This window comes from Suillus clintonianus (assembly GCF_016758775.1).
Source record: "Suillus clintonianus strain FC179 chromosome Unknown DEU56scaffold_51, whole genome shotgun sequence".
Classification (NCBI taxonomy): Eukaryota; Fungi; Basidiomycota; class Agaricomycetes; order Boletales; family Suillaceae; genus Suillus; species Suillus clintonianus.
This window is the reverse complement of record NW_024539275.1, coordinates 57181-76990: the sequence shown is the minus strand read 5'-3', so window position 1 is coordinate 76990 and position 19810 is coordinate 57181. Positions and strand designations below refer to the sequence as shown.

The following is a 19810-nucleotide window of genomic DNA, read 5'->3' as shown; positions in this document are numbered from 1 at the left end:
TTCCTAGAGGTTTTGCAACGCTCTTCCCAAAGACTGGCACTTTCGGCGACAAATTTACCGCACTTGATAGTGTCGAGCTACCTGAATCAACGTGGTCTTGTGTAGCCCCGCAAGCGAGCACAGTGAAAGCCAAGGCAGCTGAATCTCCTATTCGATTGGAACAGGAGACAGGCCTAACCATGCACGGTCCTTCAAGCTCCCAGCCACCGTCAAATTCACAAATGAAAATCGGTGACATGGAGCAGGAAGCGACATTTTTACAAAAGGTCTCGAATGACTCTGCAACTCCTGCATGTGTGAACAAGGACGATGCGACGAGCTGTGACAAGGCCAAGGGAAAGAGGCAAGCCTCCAAAATGATTGGCAACGATCCTGGCGAAGGACGTCCCCTCAAGCAGGCTAGATCTGATGGCGCTACTGCCTTTAAACACGAAGACTTTTACATCTTGGACGCCAACACTGTCATTGAGGTTGATGGGGTGCTGTTCAAGCTTCATCGCTCGAGGCTGGTTACCAAGTCGTCATTCTTCGCCCAGCTTCTTGAACATCATGACAAAGTTCAACTTCCGAACGACGATGTGTGGGTGGAAAATGACGGCAAGGTGATGGTATACCACCTCGGTAACACCACAGCGGACGACTTCGTGGCTCTGTTGAAGTTTGATGAAAACCCGACGTAATACCTATCATTGTCTTTGCATGGATCAGTCTGACTATCTTCAGTGAATACTACTTCCAAACTCCCCCATTCTCAGTTCTTGCCCCCATTCTCCGCGCGGCGACTGCCTTGCGCTTCGAAACATATCGTGTCTGGGCAGCTCGAGCTCTTGAAATGACATGGTCACCATCCCTCGTGGATTTGGTCCCCGAGCAGAAGGAAAATGCGGCGGATGTCATTTTCCTCGCACGTTCATGTGATGTCAATAGTGGTGTGAAGCGTGCTTTGTACGAACTTGCCAGGACCCGGCTGATCGGTCTGCATGGTAATGATGTTCTTGAGCAGCCGGGGCTCGAGCACATCGGTCCCGCAGACCGAAGGTGCGTGGAGCTCATGAGAGAGCTTTTAGTCACCACCTGGTCAGAGGTCGCTGTGCGAATTGGCACATCTTCCTGCCAGGAGGATCATGCGCGAAAATTTAATACATCTTCCCCCTGGCCCAGAAAAAAGAAGCCACCGCGAGGTACTGATGTATTGCTTTCTGGTTATTTGATGCTTCTGACACGTATCACTTGTTTTCATCTGCATCAGAGACATGTACACTCAAGACTGGCACCCCAGAAACTACCTGGAACGAACGTGTCCATGATTCTGGGCTGTACACAAAGTTCCTGTTCGATCCAGTGTGTGGTGCTCAGGCATTGATCAACATTCCGTGGGAGGAGGAAGGTTGGTGCTCGGATTGTATCCAGTCGAGACGAGCTACCTGGAGAAATGTACGACAAAACCTCTGGAGTGACATAAACAAGTGGGTCCCTGGCAATGAGTGATTCTGGAGCAAGATGATTTTACACCATTGCGAGAAGACAAGTGTATGCATTGATGATTGTAATACGTGCAAATAATTAGCACGTGACGTAACACGCTCTGGCGGCACCACCACGGTCACCCTACCGACTGCAGAACTCAGCTACAATGTACGAGTCTGCATTCCTTAATTTGATCCTTTCCTCCTCCTCGGAATCCGGTTTGTCGGACGATTTAGGGAGTCCTGAGGTTCCGTCGCTCAAGGCAGAAGGAACACCTCTCGGTCAGGCTTCATTTTGCTTGCCAAGTGCTAACTATCTGAAGTATTACATCAACACAGTCCCCACCAACAAAAGCCATGGCAGTGTTCCATCCCAACCCGAGATTACAGACGAATCTCCACCTGGGCTCTCAAGTTCAAGGAGGCGCTGGCTCCGCAGACGCATGAAGGCCCGGGTCCTTTCTCCAGTGCATCCGGATGAATTCGATGCACCGACTCCTCGTTCCAGCTCTCCCGGACCCTCCACAGGGCACATTGGCTCACAATCTCTCAATGATGGTATGCAATCTTCGGAAATTCGTGGGGGGTCACAGTCCGTTCTAATGTCATCTTTCAATTCATTGCCCACAGTTGTTCCAAGCATCGAACGTTCTAGCTCACCTGAACTTCTGTTACCTGAATCGCCACAGTCTCGTGTAGCCCCGGGTGCAAGTGCAGTTAGATTCGAAGCAGCTGAATTTCCTATTCAACCGGAACAGCGCATATGCCTATCAGTGCGCGGTCCTTCGAGCTCGCAGATCAACATTAATGAAATCGAGCAGGAGCTTACCGCTCTTCAGAAGGTCTCGAATGACTCCACGACGCCTGCATGCGTCAACAAAGATGATGCGAAGACCCATGGCAAGGGAAAGAGGAAAGCCCCCGGAACGACTAGCAACGATCCTGGCAAAGGACGTCCTCTCAAGCGGGCTAAATCTGATCGTGTCACTGCCCGAAAACACAACGTTTTTTATATCTCGGATGCCAATACTGTCATCGAGGTTGATGGAGTGCGGTTCAAGCTTCATCGCTCGAGACTGGTCACCAAGTCATCATTCTTCGCCCAGCTTCTTGAACGTAAAGACAATGGTAAACTTCCGAACGATAATGTGCGGGTGGAAATTGATGGCAAAATGACGGTATACCACCTCAGCAACATCACGGTGGACGACTTCGTGGCTCTCTTGAAGTTTGATGATAACACAACGTAATCCTTATTATTATTGCCCTTGCATGAATCGATCTGACTATCTTTAGCGAATATTGCTTCCAACCTCTTCCCCCATTCTCAGTTATCGCCCCCATTCTCCGCGCGGCGACTGCATTGCGCTTCGAGACGTATCGTGCCTGGGCAGTTCGAGCTCTCGAAATGACATGGTCGCCGTCCCTCGCGGATTTGACCCCCGAGCAGAAGGAAAATGCTGCGGATGTCATTCTTCTTGCACGTTCATGCGGTGTGAATAGTGGTGTGAAACGTGCTTTGTACGAACTCGCCAAGACCCAGCAGGTTGGCCTACATGACAATGATGTTCTTGGGCAGCCGGGGCTCGAGCAACTTGGTCGTACAGACCAAAGGTGCGTGGAGCTCATGAAAGAGCTCTTCGTCACCACTTGGTCAAAGGTCGCTGTGCGAATTGTCACGTTTCCTTGCATTGACCCGCCCCCTTCCCTGGCCAAAAGCAAGAAGTTACCACGAGGTACTGCTGTATTGCTCCCTGTTTATTTATCACCTCTCACGCGTATCCATTTTCTCCATCTGCATCAGAGAAATGTCCAGCCCAAACCATCCAACAAGCCACCTGGGATGAACGTGTCCATGATTCAGGGCTGTACACAAAATTCCTATTCGATCCAGTGTGCGGTGCGCAGGCATTGATTGATATTCCGTGGGAGGAGGAAGGATGGTGCTCGTATTGTATCAAGTCGAGACGGGCTACCTGGACAAAGATGCGACAAAATCTCTGGAGTGACATGGACAAATGGATCACTGGTAATGAGTGATTTTGGAGCAAGATGACTTCACATATGCCACCGCCGAACAGACTGGTGTGTGTGAACACTTCTTGTGTGTACTGGCTACTAATTTACACTCTCCACCATTGTAGACATTAGTGAATTGATAAGTCCATGATATGGTAGCGGTAGGAACTATACAATACATCGACCATATGTAAGGACCAGGCGTTTGATCCTGTGGAACCAATTCGCGTTGACTCCATGTGTGCGCTCCACTCGAGCCCCTTTGAGATTCCACTCTGACTCAAGCATGTACTCCGCTCAGGCTTGTAGGACTTATAGCTATGGTATGTGGAACGGCGGTACGTTGATCACGACCATTCTCAGTCATCATGTATCGATCCAGCTTCCTCTTGACGAAGTACCAAGCCTAATCTAAATCAAGCCCACCTTGTCTTTGGTACGTAGTCTATTCCTATCATGTTAGCGGGGGGATAATACTTAGGATGTTCATCGCAGTCCCGAACTTATATATGGTTGATTTCTGAACACGTGACTAACGCGTCGCGATCGGCTTTGTTGATAAAGTCTATCGGCGTACAAATAAGGTTCAAACTGGGAGTATAAGTATTGCGCGTTTGTTGCTGCAATATCCCTCAGTCAGCCCCGCCATTACCGTCATCAGCATATCTTCACGACCCCTCCATTTACTCGCCATTATGATCTCTTCTACTACCATGACCCACGCCGCGCGCGTTGTTATGCAAGGCTATCTGACAGCCTCGTTTTTCAAAGAAATCGTCATCGACCACACTATTCAGGTCGTGTCCGAATCAGAGGAGGTCTCCGTTAGCCTTGTTACATTCACTGTCTGCTTCTCGACAGCCGTCCTTCTTCAAGCCTCCGCCAAAGCTGCTCGACAATTCCTCAGCGATGATTTCCAACGCGTCCCCGCTCTCAAGGACCATACCGCTGGGCTCAACGCACCATTTGCTGAAGGCGACATTTTGGATGCTATCTCAATAACCAAGGCTTTCGGAACACCAGCTCGGCCATCCTCGTCGCGTGCAGTGATTGAATCAACCGAACCCAGCTTTGAGGCTCCCACCAAAGGCTTATCGACGGCTGATTCTGACACGACACTCATCGCCGACGATGAGGAGTTAGCCAAGGACGTGTTCTGCTGCGACCGTGTCTTAGACGTCGAGTCGCTTGCTGACGAAAGCACTTTCTACGAGGTAGGAAGCAGCGTGATTTTTCTGACTTCCGTCTACTAATCCTTGGGTCTATAGGACGACTGCCAGGCTACAGCACACTGCCTTGCAGACGATGAACCGGACCACACCTTGCACGCTGGATACGACCCACAAACTATCGACAACCTGACCAGAAGATTTTCAGCTATTTCTCTCGACGATGTACCCGCTCGTTTATCGGCCATTTCTCTCGACAATGTATCCCCTCATTTATCATCCACCTCTCTCGACAATGTATCTTCTCATTTATCCCCTCTTTCCCTCGACAATGTATCCTCCCATTTATCCGTTCCTTCTCTCGACGATGTAACATCTCATTTATCAACCCTTTCCCCGGACTATGTGTCCTATCATTTATCCATTCCTTCTCTCGACAATGTACCCTCCCAACTATCAACTATTGGACAACATCACACTCTACATGACCACACTATCGACATCCTACCTGATTCATCTCAGCACACTATCACCAACCTACCTGTAATTCTTCCTCTCGACAATGGTTCCCCTCAGTCATCGAAATGTCAGCCCCAACGCACTCTAGTACACGACCACTCTATCGACAATCTAATCAAAAAAATAGCAGCTCTTTCTCTCGATGAGGTTCCTTCTCAATTATCGAAACTTCGCCCGCATCACGCTCTACACGACCACACTATCGACGCGCTACCCAATAACACAAAAGCTCTTGCTCTCGACGACGACCACACTATCGACGCGCTACCCAATAACACAAAAGCTCTTGCTCTCGACGACAACCACAGTGACACTATCGACGCTCTACTGCAAACACCAGAAGCTCTTACTCTCGACGACGACCACGCTATCGACAACACAGAATCTCTTACTCTCGGCGACGACCACGCTTTCGACGCTCTACCGCAAAAATCAGAAGCTCTTACCCTCGACGACAACCACGCTATCGACACGCTGCCTGATAACACAGAAGCTCTGACTCTCGACGACAACCACGCTATCAATGCTCTACTGCAAAACTCGGACGCTCTAACTACCCTTCACGACGACACTATCTACGATCTACTCCAAAGGATGGAAACGCTTACTCTCGACGATACCCCCCTTTATGGTCTCGGTCCTCGACACTTACGCCGCGATGCATCTTACAAGACGACACTACCAGCACTCATGTTAGCTGTTCTTAGCCCTCGGAATCTCAACTACGACTCACCCTACACGACGATGCTATCAACGCCATACTTCGACATGTGGAACCTCTTATTCTCCACGATAGTCCCTCACAGTCGTCAAAATTTCGACTACTAGCACATTATCGATATCCTACTAGCCGCTAAACTCCACGCGACGTCTACGAATGGTAAGTAGCCTACCCGTATTCTCTCACCTCCCTTACTAATGTTTCGCTGTTAGAGTCCCCTACGACCAAACGCGTCAGACATCGTCGCATCCAACACGTCTTCGGTATCAGAGGTCCCCTACGACCAATCTGATGACGCCTGCTAATGGCCTCCCTCACTGTCCCCTACGACATGGAGTCATTATCCATGAGGTCGAAGGCCCTCACATTCTATACACCCAACCTATCGCAAGTCTCCGATGAGTCAGAGGTCCCCTACGACCAAATCCCGACGACGCATCAAACGACAAAGCGGCCTCCTTCACTGTCTACTGCGACCTGGAAGTTGAAGGCCACCGCCTACTGTTTCAGAGTCCCGCATAGTCCGTCTAGTTGACCAACTTGGTCTCTTCGGATTTCCTTCACTACCCACCAATTATCATACTACAAGTTTCTTTTGATTTGTTTTCTCCTTCATTGGTACGATCATGGACTGTACATTTAGTTTATTTACGGACACATTTCTGCGATTTATGTTTATTTCATTGATATATTTTATCCCCCTTCATTCATTTTCGTTTATTGAGCCTGTACGCACAGTGAATACAATCTTCTTGCATATCCTCTGAAAGCAAGACACTCTTGAGGCTCAGAACATTCGACCATTATCAAGGAAGTAGCTATCGTATCGCCAGATTCCGCTCAGGTGATTTCCCTGATTCTTCTAGGAAATGTCGCTCTCCAAGCTTACATTGTATTCACTCGTATCTTTTAAGCGTGAATACATTCCGACAGCCCCTCGTCATTAATAACCACGAGATAACAGCTACGAGACGCCAAGCTACCATCTCCTGGTACTTTCTCATACCAACAATCAAAAATCAAGCATATCGAGCCTTCTTCCCTTGATTTTTTGGCGGAAGCGATGTTTCATCTCCCGGTCTAGGCCTCTTCTGCTTCAGGAGGTTGGAGAGCGGACAAAGTTCTATGCCACTAGCACGCCGTTGCGCATCATTGAGATATGCTGCCGCTTTTGTGTGCATATCTTTCAGAAGAGCATCGTCAAGCTCTAGCAAGGGAAATTTTGCCTCCGCCTTTTCATAGCTATCATGAAGAGCGTCTGCGAAATCAGGAATAATGGGGCCGCAAACATTAAAGCACGCCTTTGAAAGGATATTTTCAAGCTTCTTTTGGAGTCGTCCAGTGTAGAGGAAGAAGTAATAGCGTGATGTCTGGCCGACCATACCAGGGAAGGCCAAATGGTATTCTTTCAACTGAGCATGTGCATCAAAGGCATGGTCAGCGTTCGCCGTGTCCGTGTCCGTGTGGTAAAATAAAGTCCAGGTGAATGCCCACCATATGGATTCAATGTCGTGCAGGAAATTCATGCGAAATGAAGGTTGGTCCTCCAGATGGCGTGCATGACGTGATAAGAAAAGGTAAGACTGGCTTTCTACTTCTGCCGCCATGAAATGCATTGTTCCCTGTCGACGAGTTAACAGTGAAAGAGATCATCTTCAAAAAATCTTACCGTTCGAACATCATGAGAAGTGTTTGAATCTATCTTTTTCGCGTACTCGAAGTCACCCAACTTCCCCACACCCCCGACCCAAATTGCGTTCCCGACGCTGAAATCGCGATGGATCCAGCCTGCTTTATGCATATAATGCAAGGCTAAGTTGAATGAGCGACTGAGGAAAGGAGAGTGACAGCGGTTTGCTCACCCAAAAGTGCGCCGGACAAGCAACTCAGATTGTCGGCCAAAGAGGTGACATCCTTGAGAACTACTCCGACATCATGGAAGATAGTGCGAGTATGGACTCTGCGCGGGATGCCAGTGTCTTGTCGCGCAATACTGCCCAATTGTGTGGGAAGAAAGGTAGACGGCTGACTAGAGTCGGGTACGTCGCCTGTGCTAGGTAAATGTGGTGTCGAGTAGAGGTCGATGGACACCCACTTCCAGGTATGATTATGCTCTTCTGCGAACATCGGGTCCAGCGTCTCGTCTAGGGTATCGTCGATTATGACATCGTTCCAGAGCCGGACTCCAACGAAGTGCCTCTTGGCGTCCGCCAACTCCTCCGCTTGCAGCTTCTCCGCACAGGAAGCCAAGATGTTTTCTAGGATCTCGCCCTCTGATTGACGTCCAGCTTCTCTCCATGAATCTTTGACGGCAACTTTCTTTCCCTCGGCGTCCGTAGCTTCGTACACGCGAGTTCCACGCCCAACCATAGAGTCTGCGCCATGGGTTGCAAGTTCACGTGTCGTGGTGAACACTTCGTCCCCGATAGTGAACTTGTATTGGAAACCCTCCCCATCACGGATTCGCTCGACAGTGGGGTCCCATCCGAGTCCTTTCATAGTAGAAGACGCAGACACAGATCCAAGAGCGTAAAAGAGCGAGATAACACCATCGATGTTCTAGATGTACCATGCCTCTTAGCACCCTGACACACAGCATGATATGTTTGCGTACCTCAAAGAAATTGATAGGTTCTGTAACCGCAAGGAACGCACGATTGCTGAGCCACAGTCTCAATTTCGTGTCCTCGATTGTGATACCAAACGCAAAACGACGAAGAAGATCCTCGCGCATGATACTGTGAAGGCTCCAGATTATCTTCTGTTCGTCCTAGAGCAGGCTTTGTGAGCGGATGCCAACAAGATCTGTAACAACTTACATCTCGGAGAGACCCAATACCTCGTTCCTTCTTGAACTCGAATGGCACAGCAATATCGAACCAATGCATCTTGGGCTGGGTTTTTTTGTTGCTAACTACAAGGTACCCATCAGGCCTGGAAGTATTGTTGCGCTGCGAGAGGGGAGCTACGTTTGGGTTCGCTATAAAGGACACTCCACGATTCGGGACTTCTGAGTCCGAGTCGGGCAAAATTTCAGCAATGATGCGGCCGAGGGGTTTGAACACATTCTCTTCGGACACTTTCGATGTGGCAGGTGGGGTAAAGTCCGTCCATCGCAAGCCACTCTCGTCGTCGGTGAGAATCTTGCTCTCTGTCAAGTTATTGCGTATCCGCTGCAGATCCTGCTGAGAGGGCATGGCACCAACGCATTTCACTAGGCAATCGAATGGAACCCGCATATACCTTCCCAAACCAACGAGAACAGCGGTGCGGCCTAGTTCCAGATCCCCCGAGCTATAATCAGCTCCTGAGGTATGACGAATGAATGGAACTGTAGTATCTGGCGGTAGCATTTGTAAATTCTGTGATGATGAGGGGCTTCAGCAAGTAAGGACAATGTGGATTTTCGAACTGAAACCGTGATTATTCCACAAGAAGAGGATTGTTGCTGCAGCGTGATATTTAGAACTTGAAATCCTTGCCAGTAAACGAACTCGCAAGTGTGGTTCAGTTCAGCTTTGGTCGCTCGTCTTTATGTACACACAGCTAAAAATAGTGAAGGTACAACCTTGTTGAACCCAATTGTCCTGCTGTAAGTGGGTCAGGTAGACCGGTGATACCTTAGATCACCGGAAGCATGGATGACTTTTTCGCAGCATAAAATGTTGAAAAAATGCTAAAAAAGGTTAAAATAAATTTTACAATTTTGTGGCAATCAAAATGTTTGACAGAATTTGGACTTTTTATCCACTTCTTCGTGATGAAAAACATTGATCGAAGTTAAATATTGAGTCAGATTTCGTCCACAATATTGCATCAACATATACTTCAACAATTCAAACACTTTTTCTGCAGTACAAACCTAGATAAATTTTTGACTTTGTGCCATGCTCATAACCAAACTTCTATCATCCTTTGTTCCAACACAAAGGTTGGTGTTTTTTTCACCGTTTTTCCAATGTTTTTGTCACCAAAATATGCTAGTCGAAGTTTGAATTTTGCAACCAGATAATATTTAATGTTGTGATCAAGCTCAGATTATCATTTTGTCCGTCAACATAGTCTACCTTTTGTCCAGCATTTGAATAAATTATTTCTGGCACTCAAATTTTAAATCTAAGAGCCACAAAATCTATTAACTTTGTAGGTGGCATATACATTAAGTTCACAGTGCGTCAGAAGTGTGTTTGTATTTAAAATGTGGTCAGCACAATTTCTTTGTTTCAAACATTGATCATATTTAAAATACAGACGTCAGAAAAATGTTGATGATATTTAAAATAATGTAGGTAAACGGGTCGAGAATTCCAACGAGAATGACACAAGGAGCGGCAGCATGGGCCTTGTCGAATACATCACTAACAATGGCTTCGGATTCACCAAACCACATCGTGAGCGGCTCATATCCCAGTTATTGTCATTGCGTAGGTACTATTTACTTACAGTACAACAGTGACCGTACAAAGTGACCGTCATCTCGAATCAAATACTTACTGTCTTCCTGTCCCCCGCCGTACAACCTTTCACGTCATGAGTCGGAGACGAGCAGGGTCGTGCGATCGACCATAGCCATTTGGCACAGGCGAAACAACATCCATCTGCGGGACGTGCCACACGCAGTATCGCTCACGAGGACCATCCCCGAGGTAGGATTGCGAGACTTCCGCGGAATGGATGAGTCCCCCCCCCCCCCCCCCCCCTTACAGCCCTGAGATTGAGCGTCAGCAACAAAATACACGGAAAGTCGGCAGCAAATACCTAGCCTGCCCCAGCCCACCTCCAAATCCGCCCCCACGTCGATGATCTCATGGCCCGCCCATGAATCCTGATAGCTTCAGACCGACTCGCGAGGTCTTGTTCTTGTTCCTGGTTTTTCTGGTTAGCCTTGATTGCTTTCATCCGCCGCGCACCGAAAGGAACTTCTTGGGATGCTCGACAGGGTATTGGACTGGTCCTGGAGCTCGAGTTTGACTTTGCCGAGATAGGATTGCGAGACTTGCGCTGAAGTCCGTGCTCTGGATGGCAATCCACGTGCCTGCGGATGGCAATCCACAGCAATACGGCGCTCTAAGCGCAGGCGAGTCAGTGCTCGCCTGATGAGGTTGTCGAGGAGATCGCCGTCGTCCCGATGATATGTTAGACGTAAGTCTGGGGTGAGTTGCATTGTGACAGGAAGTTTACGTGTTGCATGGCGGTGGCGTGAACATCGGAAACTTCACCAAAGTCTCCTGCCGGAATGTTTCGATGTTAAACGGGGTGCATTTGACGGCAACAACTGTGATATTCGCGTAAACCGCGTCAGATAAGCTTTGGTAAATGAAAAAGTGACTAGCCTTCGTCTGGAACAGACGGAAGGTTGGCAATTTGCCGGGCCACCGCAACGCGCAAGTCTCAACAGCGTGTGGTCTTCCTTCAAGCTGAAGTCGACCTCGATTAAATTCAGTAGTCGCATAGTCGTTCCGGACGTAACGATAGGGCTTATACCAAGCTCCATGAGGGTTCCAAGGTTGGAAGCAAGGATGACACGCATCCAGCACATAGGGTCAGAGGAATCCGAAGCCATGATGCCATACAGTGGTACTTGACGGCAGACCAAGCCAATGAGTAGCGTAACGGCGATCCATAGCAGCTTTTGGTTGAAAGGAACTTGAAAACGAAAGAACTTGATGAGTTTTGCATGTCATGACCTACAAAGGTATGTATAGCACATACTTTACAATCTGGCGAAGAAACCTCTGGCAGGAGTGGAAGGAATGGCCGGACGAGATTCAGAAACTGGAATGTAAGCAACTACAGTCAGTACCACTGAGTCGACTAATAGACTTTGAACTTACAACTGCTCATCGTAGCTTGAAGTCCAGGTGTGGCCTAGTGTCCCGAAGAGAAGTGTCTTGGGGTGGCCTTGTGTTGCCACCGAAAAGAGAGACGAAATAAAAGTTGGGAGCATCGAAGTTACGGTCCAAGAAGCCCTCTGCAGAGCAGGCGACGGGGCCGTTGAAGTGATTGACGGTGAACGTGGGGAAACCAGAAGGACCAATGACACCAGCTTTGAACGACGGGTAGACTAGGATCACCTCCTTCTCAACCTCGCGCAGTATCGAGTAAACAATGCCGCTGATCCCTCCATCTCTCGCACAGCCGACATGAAAGGATTTCGCACATTTGCCTTTAGTGCACTGGATGGGTGCACCAGGGGCCTTCTGTCGTGCCTTTGAACAAACAGCACATTTCTATACGCGAAGGTTAGCTAAACGTGTGAGGTGTATGTTGGAACATACCAGATTCCACCGATCTCTCACGATCGCATCCACACCAAATACCCTTTTTCTCCATGAACATCTCCGTCTCAACCCCATCCACCCAAGTCTCAGGTACTACTTTAGCACACTCTTCATGCGCCATCCAGCCTCGCTTGAAAGACTCGATAAGCTTTCAGGAAGCTCCCCGTTGAATCTGTAAGCGCGCGTTTACGTTGCAATCCATCCTAAGACACGAAGGAGAACGACCAAATCTGAGTGTGAGCAAGCGAAGCGTCTCGCCTTTGCAGACAAATGTTAGCAGGTACTACTCACTGGCTGGTTGTGTTCTGAGAACGATGTGTCTGTTGCGGAAGGCAGAATGTGGCTATCATTCTGACTCAACCAGGGGTCTCCTATAGAACTAGCTCTTGGACGTCTGTACAAATCAAATTGTAATCTTCAGGCTTCATCACCACCGCTCACCTTCGGGCAACCTCCTGCCACTATAACATCCCTCAACCACAACCCCGCAACAGAAGACACGTCTGGTTAGAGATGGAGTAGAAAGTTTACGAGGTGTCTCGTCCCCACGTGCTAATGGAGTCTGTTTACGAGGGGAGCTGTTTAAATCCATGGATTAAGAGATATTCATGGAGAGATGATGAAAGGACCACAAGTAAACGAAGCCAACAGGGCGCGCCGGCCCGTCCACACGTGACTGAGCTGGTCTGATCACGTGCACTTGACGAGTCAACGCCTTTGTGATCAATGTATTCTTATGTATGTCGTGGTACATGACGACCACAGCGACATGAGACAATGAATAAGAATGAAATAAAAGGGAGTGTATGAATTGACGCTGGTATGATAAGATGTGCGGCGAAGAATAGTTGTACAATAATTGAAGTCAGTCAATGGCAATCCGGTATGGGGTTGATGATCATGAACTCTGCAGGCCAGTATCCGGTGTCATGGGGGTGAGTCGTGACAAAAAAGGGTTGCGGCGCATGCGCACAGTCCGTGGAGTAAATCCTCCCTCCTAGCTACCTGGAGATGATGAAACTGAGGCCGCAGTGGTCGAGCGGCGGTGGAGACTGTGCGATCCAAACAAGGTCCTCAATCGCACTGGAGTTGACGTTCCAACCCCAAAATCCCCAGCAGATGAACCAGGAGCAGATTGTGGGAATGAAGCTGAACAATTTCGGTGGGTTTCGTGACGTATGTGAAGTTTTTGTTGCCGACCACAATATCTTGCACCTGGAGAAACATCGATTGAACGTCCTGCATTACAGGAATACAAATAGCTAACATCTTTCTTGACACGAGCTAACTGAATAATACGCTCGTCGATCGTGCCTTTCGTGATCAGGCGATAGACAGTCACTTGGCGCGTCTGACCAAGAGTCCAAGACGATGAGTGCGATCCATGGCCTGTGCATCGTTTGACGGATTCCAGTCGTGATCGTAGAAGATGACAGTATCTGCTGATGTCAAGTTGATTCCGAGGCCACCTGCACGTGTGCTTAGGATATATATGAAGATGTCCGGGGACTCCGGGCTAGAGAACATGTATCAGAGTCGAGTACATTCAACCTAAGTCGAGCACTGACCATGTCTGCCAATCCATCGCCATATTTCGTCGATCTTCCAACTTCGATGAGCCATCGAGACGTAAATACTTGTACTGGCGGTAGACCAGATATTCCTCCATAAGGTCCATCATACGAGTCATTTGGAAATATATCAAGATACGATGGTCGCCCGCCTTGAGCTCCTGAAAGAGGGCGTCTAACCGAGCGAGTTTAGCAGAGTCATAGATCAGTCTATTTGCTTCTGGTATTTGCATGCTTGAAGATGGTAGCTGGCTTGCAGGGGAACTTCCGACAAGTCCTGCCGAAGACAAAGCAGGAACTAGGGTGTGGTACGCCTGATCAATGGTAGGCGAATCCCGCAAGTGCTGAGGGAGCCCGTATATTGCCAATGATTCCATCGGTGCCTCTAGCAACTGTACTTGATGCTCTATGAATGTCCGATCTGTGCAGTGAAGAAAGATCAGAGGTGCTACAGCCGGCGGCACAAACCACTTCAAGGTTGGTCGACGTAGATTCGACGCCTGCCAGGCTGTTGAAGATATATCAAGAACATGTGGCAGGCCTTCCGCGGTATCCAGGCTCAAAGAGAGACGGGGGCTTATGCTGAACGGATGTGCGCCTGCATGAGCAGCAAATTCCGCTTCCCTATGAAACGGTTGATCGGAAATTGGAAAAATAATCATGGGTAGCTTACTATGAAATCCCTGTCCTCAACAATCCTATTCTCTTCCTCAAGTGCCCGAAGCCAATTGCGCATGAAGGAAGATACCTTAAAGCTATGGACGTCACTCGGAGTGGTGTTCAGGAGTCGAAGAAATGCGAAGGCAGGTGAACCTATAACGTGTTACATCCAAGGGACGGCCATTCGAGCAGCATCACACACCTTCAACATTATCGAGCGTCGAACGGTATATCCACCCCGTTGACCAGATATTGAAGAGGGCACTCGTGCAGTCCGATCGCACACGCAATCCAGGCTTTTCACATGGAACATCTATAAGCCCACCATCTTGGTGGAATAACGCCGGAATTTGGTTTTCGATGGGGTTGTGAGTTGAGTAAGGAAGGGCAATAAAATTGTCTTCGCGGTTCAGAGGACCAGATTGACCAAAGCGAGATAAAGAGAAGGGAGCTACCACATCTGCACGTTCAAAGGGCTCGGGGTGGTTGCAAACCTGTAAGGGAGCAAGTCAATATTTAGAAATGATAAGACCAAATCTTAGTCACCTTCCGGAACTGCATCATGAGGTTTATTAACGATCGTGCAGAATCAGCATCCCCTATGTCAGAGGCCTTCTCTAATAGATCTACCACAAATACATTCGCCAGAAGTGCACGGTAGAGAGTACGTTGGCGGGATGACAGATCAACATAATGATCGACCTCGATCTGTTGAAGATAATATGTGAGTGATCATTTCTCCGTGCGTAAATTAAATAAAACCTTCTCGCTCAACTCGTTTTGCACATGTCGCTTGACTCGCCGTAACATGAAAGGCTTCAAAATCGTGCGCAACCGCCGTAGTTGACGTTCATTGAGCTTGCTGCCCTATTCTCTGCAGCGTTCTCGATATCCTTGGAGAACTACTCATTGAACTCATCGTGCGAGTCAAAAAGACTGGGATGATGAAGTGGAGCAATGCCCAGAGCTCTATGTGGAGGTTAGCAACTGCTGACGCTGCTGCCCTATCTTACTCGCCTTGCATGGAGTTTTGGATTGGTGTGCCGGTCAAAAGCAAACGATTGCGACATTGGAATCTCGGCAATGTTTTCCACCGTACACTAGAGTTGCCATTTCACGCGCTGGAAGTACTGCTGGTCTTGAGTAACTTTATACAGAAATTAGCACAGCTCGAAACATTATGCAACTGCAACTGACCAGCTGGTAGCTTGTAATCAGGACATGAAACGGTGTGTCCTTGTCATAGCTGATCCCTTTTTTGCTCCAGAACTTGCGCAAGGTGGTTCGGTCTTTGACGTTCCCCCAATAAGACAGGGCTTTCAGACCAGGCAGAAAGCGAGTAATCTCCTGTTGCCAGTTGTGCAATGTAGAGGCTGGTGCGACAACCAAAAATGGTCCCCATATGTCGTGTACCTCGGCAGGGTAGGCAAGGAGAGGTATCGATTGCACAGTCTGAGGTGCATGGAGGGTAAGGTGAGCTGTGTGGCATTCTAATCAATCTCACCTTCCCAAGACCCATCTCGTCAGCGAGAATACCAATGATACCCTGTTCATACAAAGTAGCAAGCCAATTCAGACCTTTGAGTTGGTACTCCTTCAGCTGCGCCATGAGGATATTCGGTTGCTTGATCTTAAGTTCTCCAGTGAGTGACGTCGGATTCTGGAAGTTGAGCTCGTCGGAGTCCACTGTGTGTAGACCGTTGTTAACCTCTTTAGCCTGAGTATCCAGGAAGAACTTACAGTCAACCAAGGGCGTATTCGAAGCGCCTGAGAGCCCCGACTCGTCATCGTCCCTGATGTGAGCCTGAGCTTTGGCAAGTTTCAAAGCCTCGTTCGTTTTCCTATCGAGTGCAGCCTGAGTGTCAAACTGTTGAGCCCTTTGTCTGGCTAGAGCGATAGCTTCCTGAGCGTTATGCCGCGCATGTCGGTGAAGGTTGGTTTGGTCCTCTAATCATCAAGTTCAGCCTCCGAGTCGTCAAAATACAGGTATAGGAAACTAACCGTCATCAAAGCCAATCTCTTGAAGTACTGATGGGTCAACATCTTCAAGAGTAGCACCCACAGGCGCCGAAATTTCAGGAATATCTCCTTGCAAGGACTCACTCTTGAGCTTGTTACTGACGAAATGGCTGTACAACTCAGTTTGGCTGATCAAGAACTCAAGTTTGCGTGCTTGGCGCGTGGCTTCCCGTTTCTCTTCCTCGACCTTCGCTCTATCAATAGCCTCTTTCTGCTCGCATTTTCGGAAATCTCTCTCTTCCCGCTCATTCTTCTTCCAGAAGACTAGCATCTCACGCATCAGGTGTCTGCCCTTTGCTTGAACATCTAAATGAACTTTTGCAGTCCTTGTGAAAGGCCGACAAGCTTGAATGGGTGATAGTGTGGCCAAGCGCTTATGCTGACCTTGACGGGCTTGGTAGCCCATCGCGGCATACTTATACACCTGTGCAATGAGATGAGAACGCAAACACCACGTAATGAAAAATTTGTCCATACCTTAGCAACGTCTCTCCGAGCAATGTTTGTCCAAACTTTCTTCTGAGCCTCCTCTAAATGCTTCAGGCGTTTGGCCATAGCATTTTCATCAACCTTTTTATCGCGCTTGAGAGGAGGAACGATTTCGTCTAATTCGTACACGACAGAAGTTGCAGTGAGTGCAGGAGTTACAGGCCTAGATGCCGAAGGCGTAACGTCTCCAACGACCGATGCTGCAGCTGAGCCAATGCCAAGGCCCTCCAGAGTATCAGGTGGCAAAAGCTTCTTTCCGCCACCCCTCTTCCGACCTTTGGTTTGCCAACTTAGCGGGCGCAGCGCTGGCACAGACTATCCAAGTTGATGACACCCACGAATCCGGAATGACCAACATTAATCAATTGTTGCCAGTGAACTCGATACCAAAGGTGACCTCGATCTGAGGAACACCACGAGAAGCAGGGGGAATGCTCGAGAGTTCGAACTTGCCCAGTAGGTTGCTGTCCTTGGTCAACGAGCGCTCGCCCTCAAAGACCTGGATTAGGACAGTGGGCTGGTTGTCAGCTGCCGTTGAGAAGCTTTGCAGATTGTCAGTATGATGCATTGATGCGCGGGAACATGGACACTGACATCTGTGACTTGCGTGTGGGAATAACAGTGTTGCGGGGAATGAGCTTCGTGAAAACACCACCCGTGGTCTCGATACCAAGTGTCAAAGGACAGACATCCACCAAGACCACCTCCGAAGGTGCCCTCTTCGCCAGAGAGGATACCGCCCAGGACAGCGGCACCATAAGCGACAGCCTCATCGGAGTTGATCCCTTCGACGCTTCTTTGCCAAAATACTCCTTCAGGAGCTGTTGAACCTTGGGAATGCGAGTCGAACCACCAACAAGGACAACCTGTAACCCTGTTAGACAGTGTAAATAAGGGATGCTAAACGCCTGACCTCATCGATGTTCTCTTTGTTGATCTTCGCATCCTTGAGTACCTGCTCGACGGGCTTCATGGTCTTGCGGAAAAGATCCATGTTAAGCTCCTCAAACTTCGCGCGAGTGAGGGTCTCCGAAAAGTCGTTGCCGTCTGCGAAGGACTCTATTTCAATGAGGGTCGACTGTTGGCTGGACATCGTGCGCTTGGCCTTCTCAACCTCGCGCTTCAGCTTGCCCATGGCGCGGAGGTTGCTGGTGACATCAGTGCCGGTCTTCTTCTTGTATTGTTTGACAAGATGGTCGATGACGCGCTTATCGAAATCCTCACCACCAAGGTGCGTGTCACCAGCAGTTGCCAAGACCTCGAAGACACCGTCGTCAATCGAAAGCAAGGAGACATCAAAAGTTCCTCCTCCAAGGTCATAGACAATAATTTGGGACTCCCCGCCCTTCTTGTTAAGACCATAGGCGATAGCGGCAGCAGTGGGCTCGTTGATGATACGGAGAATCTTTAACCCAGCAATCGTTCCGGCATCTTTCATAGCTTAACGCTGGACGTCATTGAAGTCTTGAAACAATATTCATAAGCGAGGGATGGTGAAATCAATGTTATAGGCTTACATGCAGGGACCGTTACTACCTGCGTGGGTGACCTTCTCGCCGAGATAGGCCTCTGCCGTCTCCTTCATCTTTGTACAGATCATGGCGCTGATCTCCTCCGGAGTTGGAACAGTCAGTTGAAAATATTCAGTGTTTGATCTTGATACTCACAAATTGACGCGTCTCGCCCTTGCAACCAATCGAGGAAGTGCTTCATGTCCTTCTTTAATTCCAAGTCGTCCATCTGAGACACTAACATTCAGACTGTCTACAGCACCCACCTCGCAACGACCTGTCTCCCTTGACAGGCTCCATATTACCATGTGCACGTCGCACCACCTCAATGGCACAGCCACTAATATCGAGGGATGGACATCGATCTTTGCAGTATCACGTAGTGAAGAAAGAGAAACACACCAAAAAAACAAACCGCGGCCACCACCAAGGAAGATACACAAGGCTTCATAGGCTGGGGCCTCGTAGTAGTAGTTTGTACTCTGAAATGAACGAGACTCAGTTTGCAAGGACGAAAGGCCACACAGATATGACATACATACCTTAAAGCCCCGGTATCCGTTTGCACAGGTTGCTGCATAACGTGGTCGAGGAGATGTGTGACAGCGAAGTCAGGCAAGGCATGCAACCAGCAAAGACAGGTGTTGAATGATAGGCGGAGGCATCGAGACGCCAAACCTGACAGGCGTGAGCCTGTGTGAGGGGTCGTTGAGTGGTTTCACCAAGTTTCGCGCAGCTGCTCATAACGGTGCTGCAAGTGAACTTGATAAGAAGGGTGGTTTGGTGTCGGACCTCGGTGCAGTGGTGCGGTAGTGCACAGCCACTGCCGCATCACTGCCGCACCCATCAAGTACATATATCACTGTAGTACCACTGTTAGCCTTACACAAACACCTGGAATATAGCATTACTTATTCTTAAATCATATTTCAGACAGTTGCGTACGACGTAGACGTATTGTAGAGGCATACAAGACAATTGTAGAGGCATATAAGACATTATTAAGTAGGGTGTGGTAGGGTGTGGTATAGATCTATGTGGTAATTTCTTAAGGCCCAAAAAAAATTACTGTAAGCCCTCGTCATGACTGCCGGAAATTCGGATTCCCAGACTTTCTGAAAAATCTGCCAAAAAATGCAGACTTGAGAACTTTAGCGGTTTTCTAAACTCAACTCTGAGTCTCACTACTCGAAGTATCCATCCAACATCCTTAGATTTCGCCATCATCAACTAGCAAGCCTGAGTGTCTGCACCTGCCACAGACTCATCAGGGGTTTTTGCGAGCCCAGGCAATTCTCGACCCAGCGATGGCTCAGGCGCGCTGTAGGGTGAGTTAATTAACGTGCCACTTGTCTCTAGCGTTTCAGAATTACCCATTTAATTCC

The 19810-nt window shown here is 48.7% G+C and overlaps 7 protein-coding genes across 7 annotated transcripts; 3 read left to right on the top strand and 4 right to left on the bottom strand.

The window, feature by feature from the left end:
* Positions 1-742: 742 nt before the first annotated feature.
* On the top strand, positions 743-1586 carry DEU56DRAFT_812247 (uncharacterized protein; the record flags this gene model as incomplete). Its single annotated transcript, XM_041353600.1, has 2 exons — positions 743-1181; positions 1250-1586. Coding segments are annotated over exons 1-2 (584 nt in total), but the record flags the coding sequence as incomplete, so codon positions are not given.
* Positions 1587-3953, top strand: DEU56DRAFT_812244 (uncharacterized protein; the record flags this gene model as incomplete). Its single annotated transcript, XM_041353599.1, has 7 exons — positions 1587-1748; positions 1806-2024; positions 2097-2239; positions 2288-2712; positions 2763-3202; positions 3271-3551; positions 3611-3953. Coding segments are annotated over exons 1-6 (1574 nt in total), but the record flags the coding sequence as incomplete, so codon positions are not given.
* A 26-nt stretch (positions 3954-3979) lies between these two features.
* Positions 3980-6287, top strand: DEU56DRAFT_442332 (uncharacterized protein). The gene is made up of 3 exons (XM_041346244.1): positions 3980-4699; positions 4754-6053; positions 6107-6287. The coding sequence occupies exons 1-2, from the start codon at positions 4181-4183 to the stop codon at positions 5999-6001; spliced, it is 1767 nt and encodes a 588-aa protein (XP_041206904.1). The 5' UTR covers positions 3980-4180; the 3' UTR covers positions 6002-6053; positions 6107-6287.
* A 626-nt stretch (positions 6288-6913) lies between these two features.
* Positions 6914-9247, bottom strand: DEU56DRAFT_739542 (uncharacterized protein; the record flags this gene model as incomplete). Its single annotated transcript, XM_041348743.1, has 5 exons — positions 6914-7516; positions 7564-7706; positions 7757-8453; positions 8509-8664; positions 8714-9247. 5 exons carry the CDS (start codon positions 9245-9247, stop codon positions 6914-6916), a joined length of 2133 nt encoding a protein of 710 aa, XP_041206903.1.
* Positions 9248-11734: 2487 nt separating this feature from the next.
* On the bottom strand, positions 11735-12767 carry DEU56DRAFT_757330 (uncharacterized protein; the record flags this gene model as incomplete). The annotated part of the gene is made up of 4 exons (XM_041350117.1): positions 11735-12103; positions 12183-12305; positions 12467-12495; positions 12617-12767. The coding sequence occupies 4 exons, from the start codon at positions 12765-12767 to the stop codon at positions 11735-11737; spliced, it is 672 nt and encodes a 223-aa protein (XP_041206902.1).
* A 2686-nt stretch (positions 12768-15453) lies between these two features.
* Positions 15454-16980, bottom strand: DEU56DRAFT_872037 (DNA-binding domain-containing protein; the record flags this gene model as incomplete). The annotated part of the gene is made up of 5 exons (XM_041355753.1): positions 15454-15553; positions 15719-15858; positions 15911-16353; positions 16408-16849; positions 16903-16980. The coding sequence occupies 5 exons, from the start codon at positions 16978-16980 to the stop codon at positions 15454-15456; spliced, it is 1203 nt and encodes a 400-aa protein (XP_041206901.1).
* Positions 16981-17275: 295 nt separating this feature from the next.
* DEU56DRAFT_952575 (endoplasmic reticulum heat shock 70 kDa protein) lies at positions 17276-18352 on the bottom strand (the record flags this gene model as incomplete). Its single annotated transcript, XM_041359175.1, has 3 exons — positions 17276-17456; positions 17509-17780; positions 17828-18352. The coding sequence occupies 3 exons, from the start codon at positions 18350-18352 to the stop codon at positions 17276-17278; spliced, it is 978 nt and encodes a 325-aa protein (XP_041206900.1).
* Between the last annotated feature and the right edge of the window lie 1458 nt (positions 18353-19810).

Coding starts and splice junctions, on each gene's coding strand:
- DEU56DRAFT_442332 (XM_041346244.1), top strand. CDS start 4,181: ATGATCTCTTCTACTACCATGACCCACGCCGCGCGCGTTGTTATGCAA. Junction 4,700..4,753: donor ACGAAAGCACTTTCTACGAG/GTAGGAAGCAGC, acceptor TTGGGTCTATAG/GACGACTGCCAGGCTACAGC.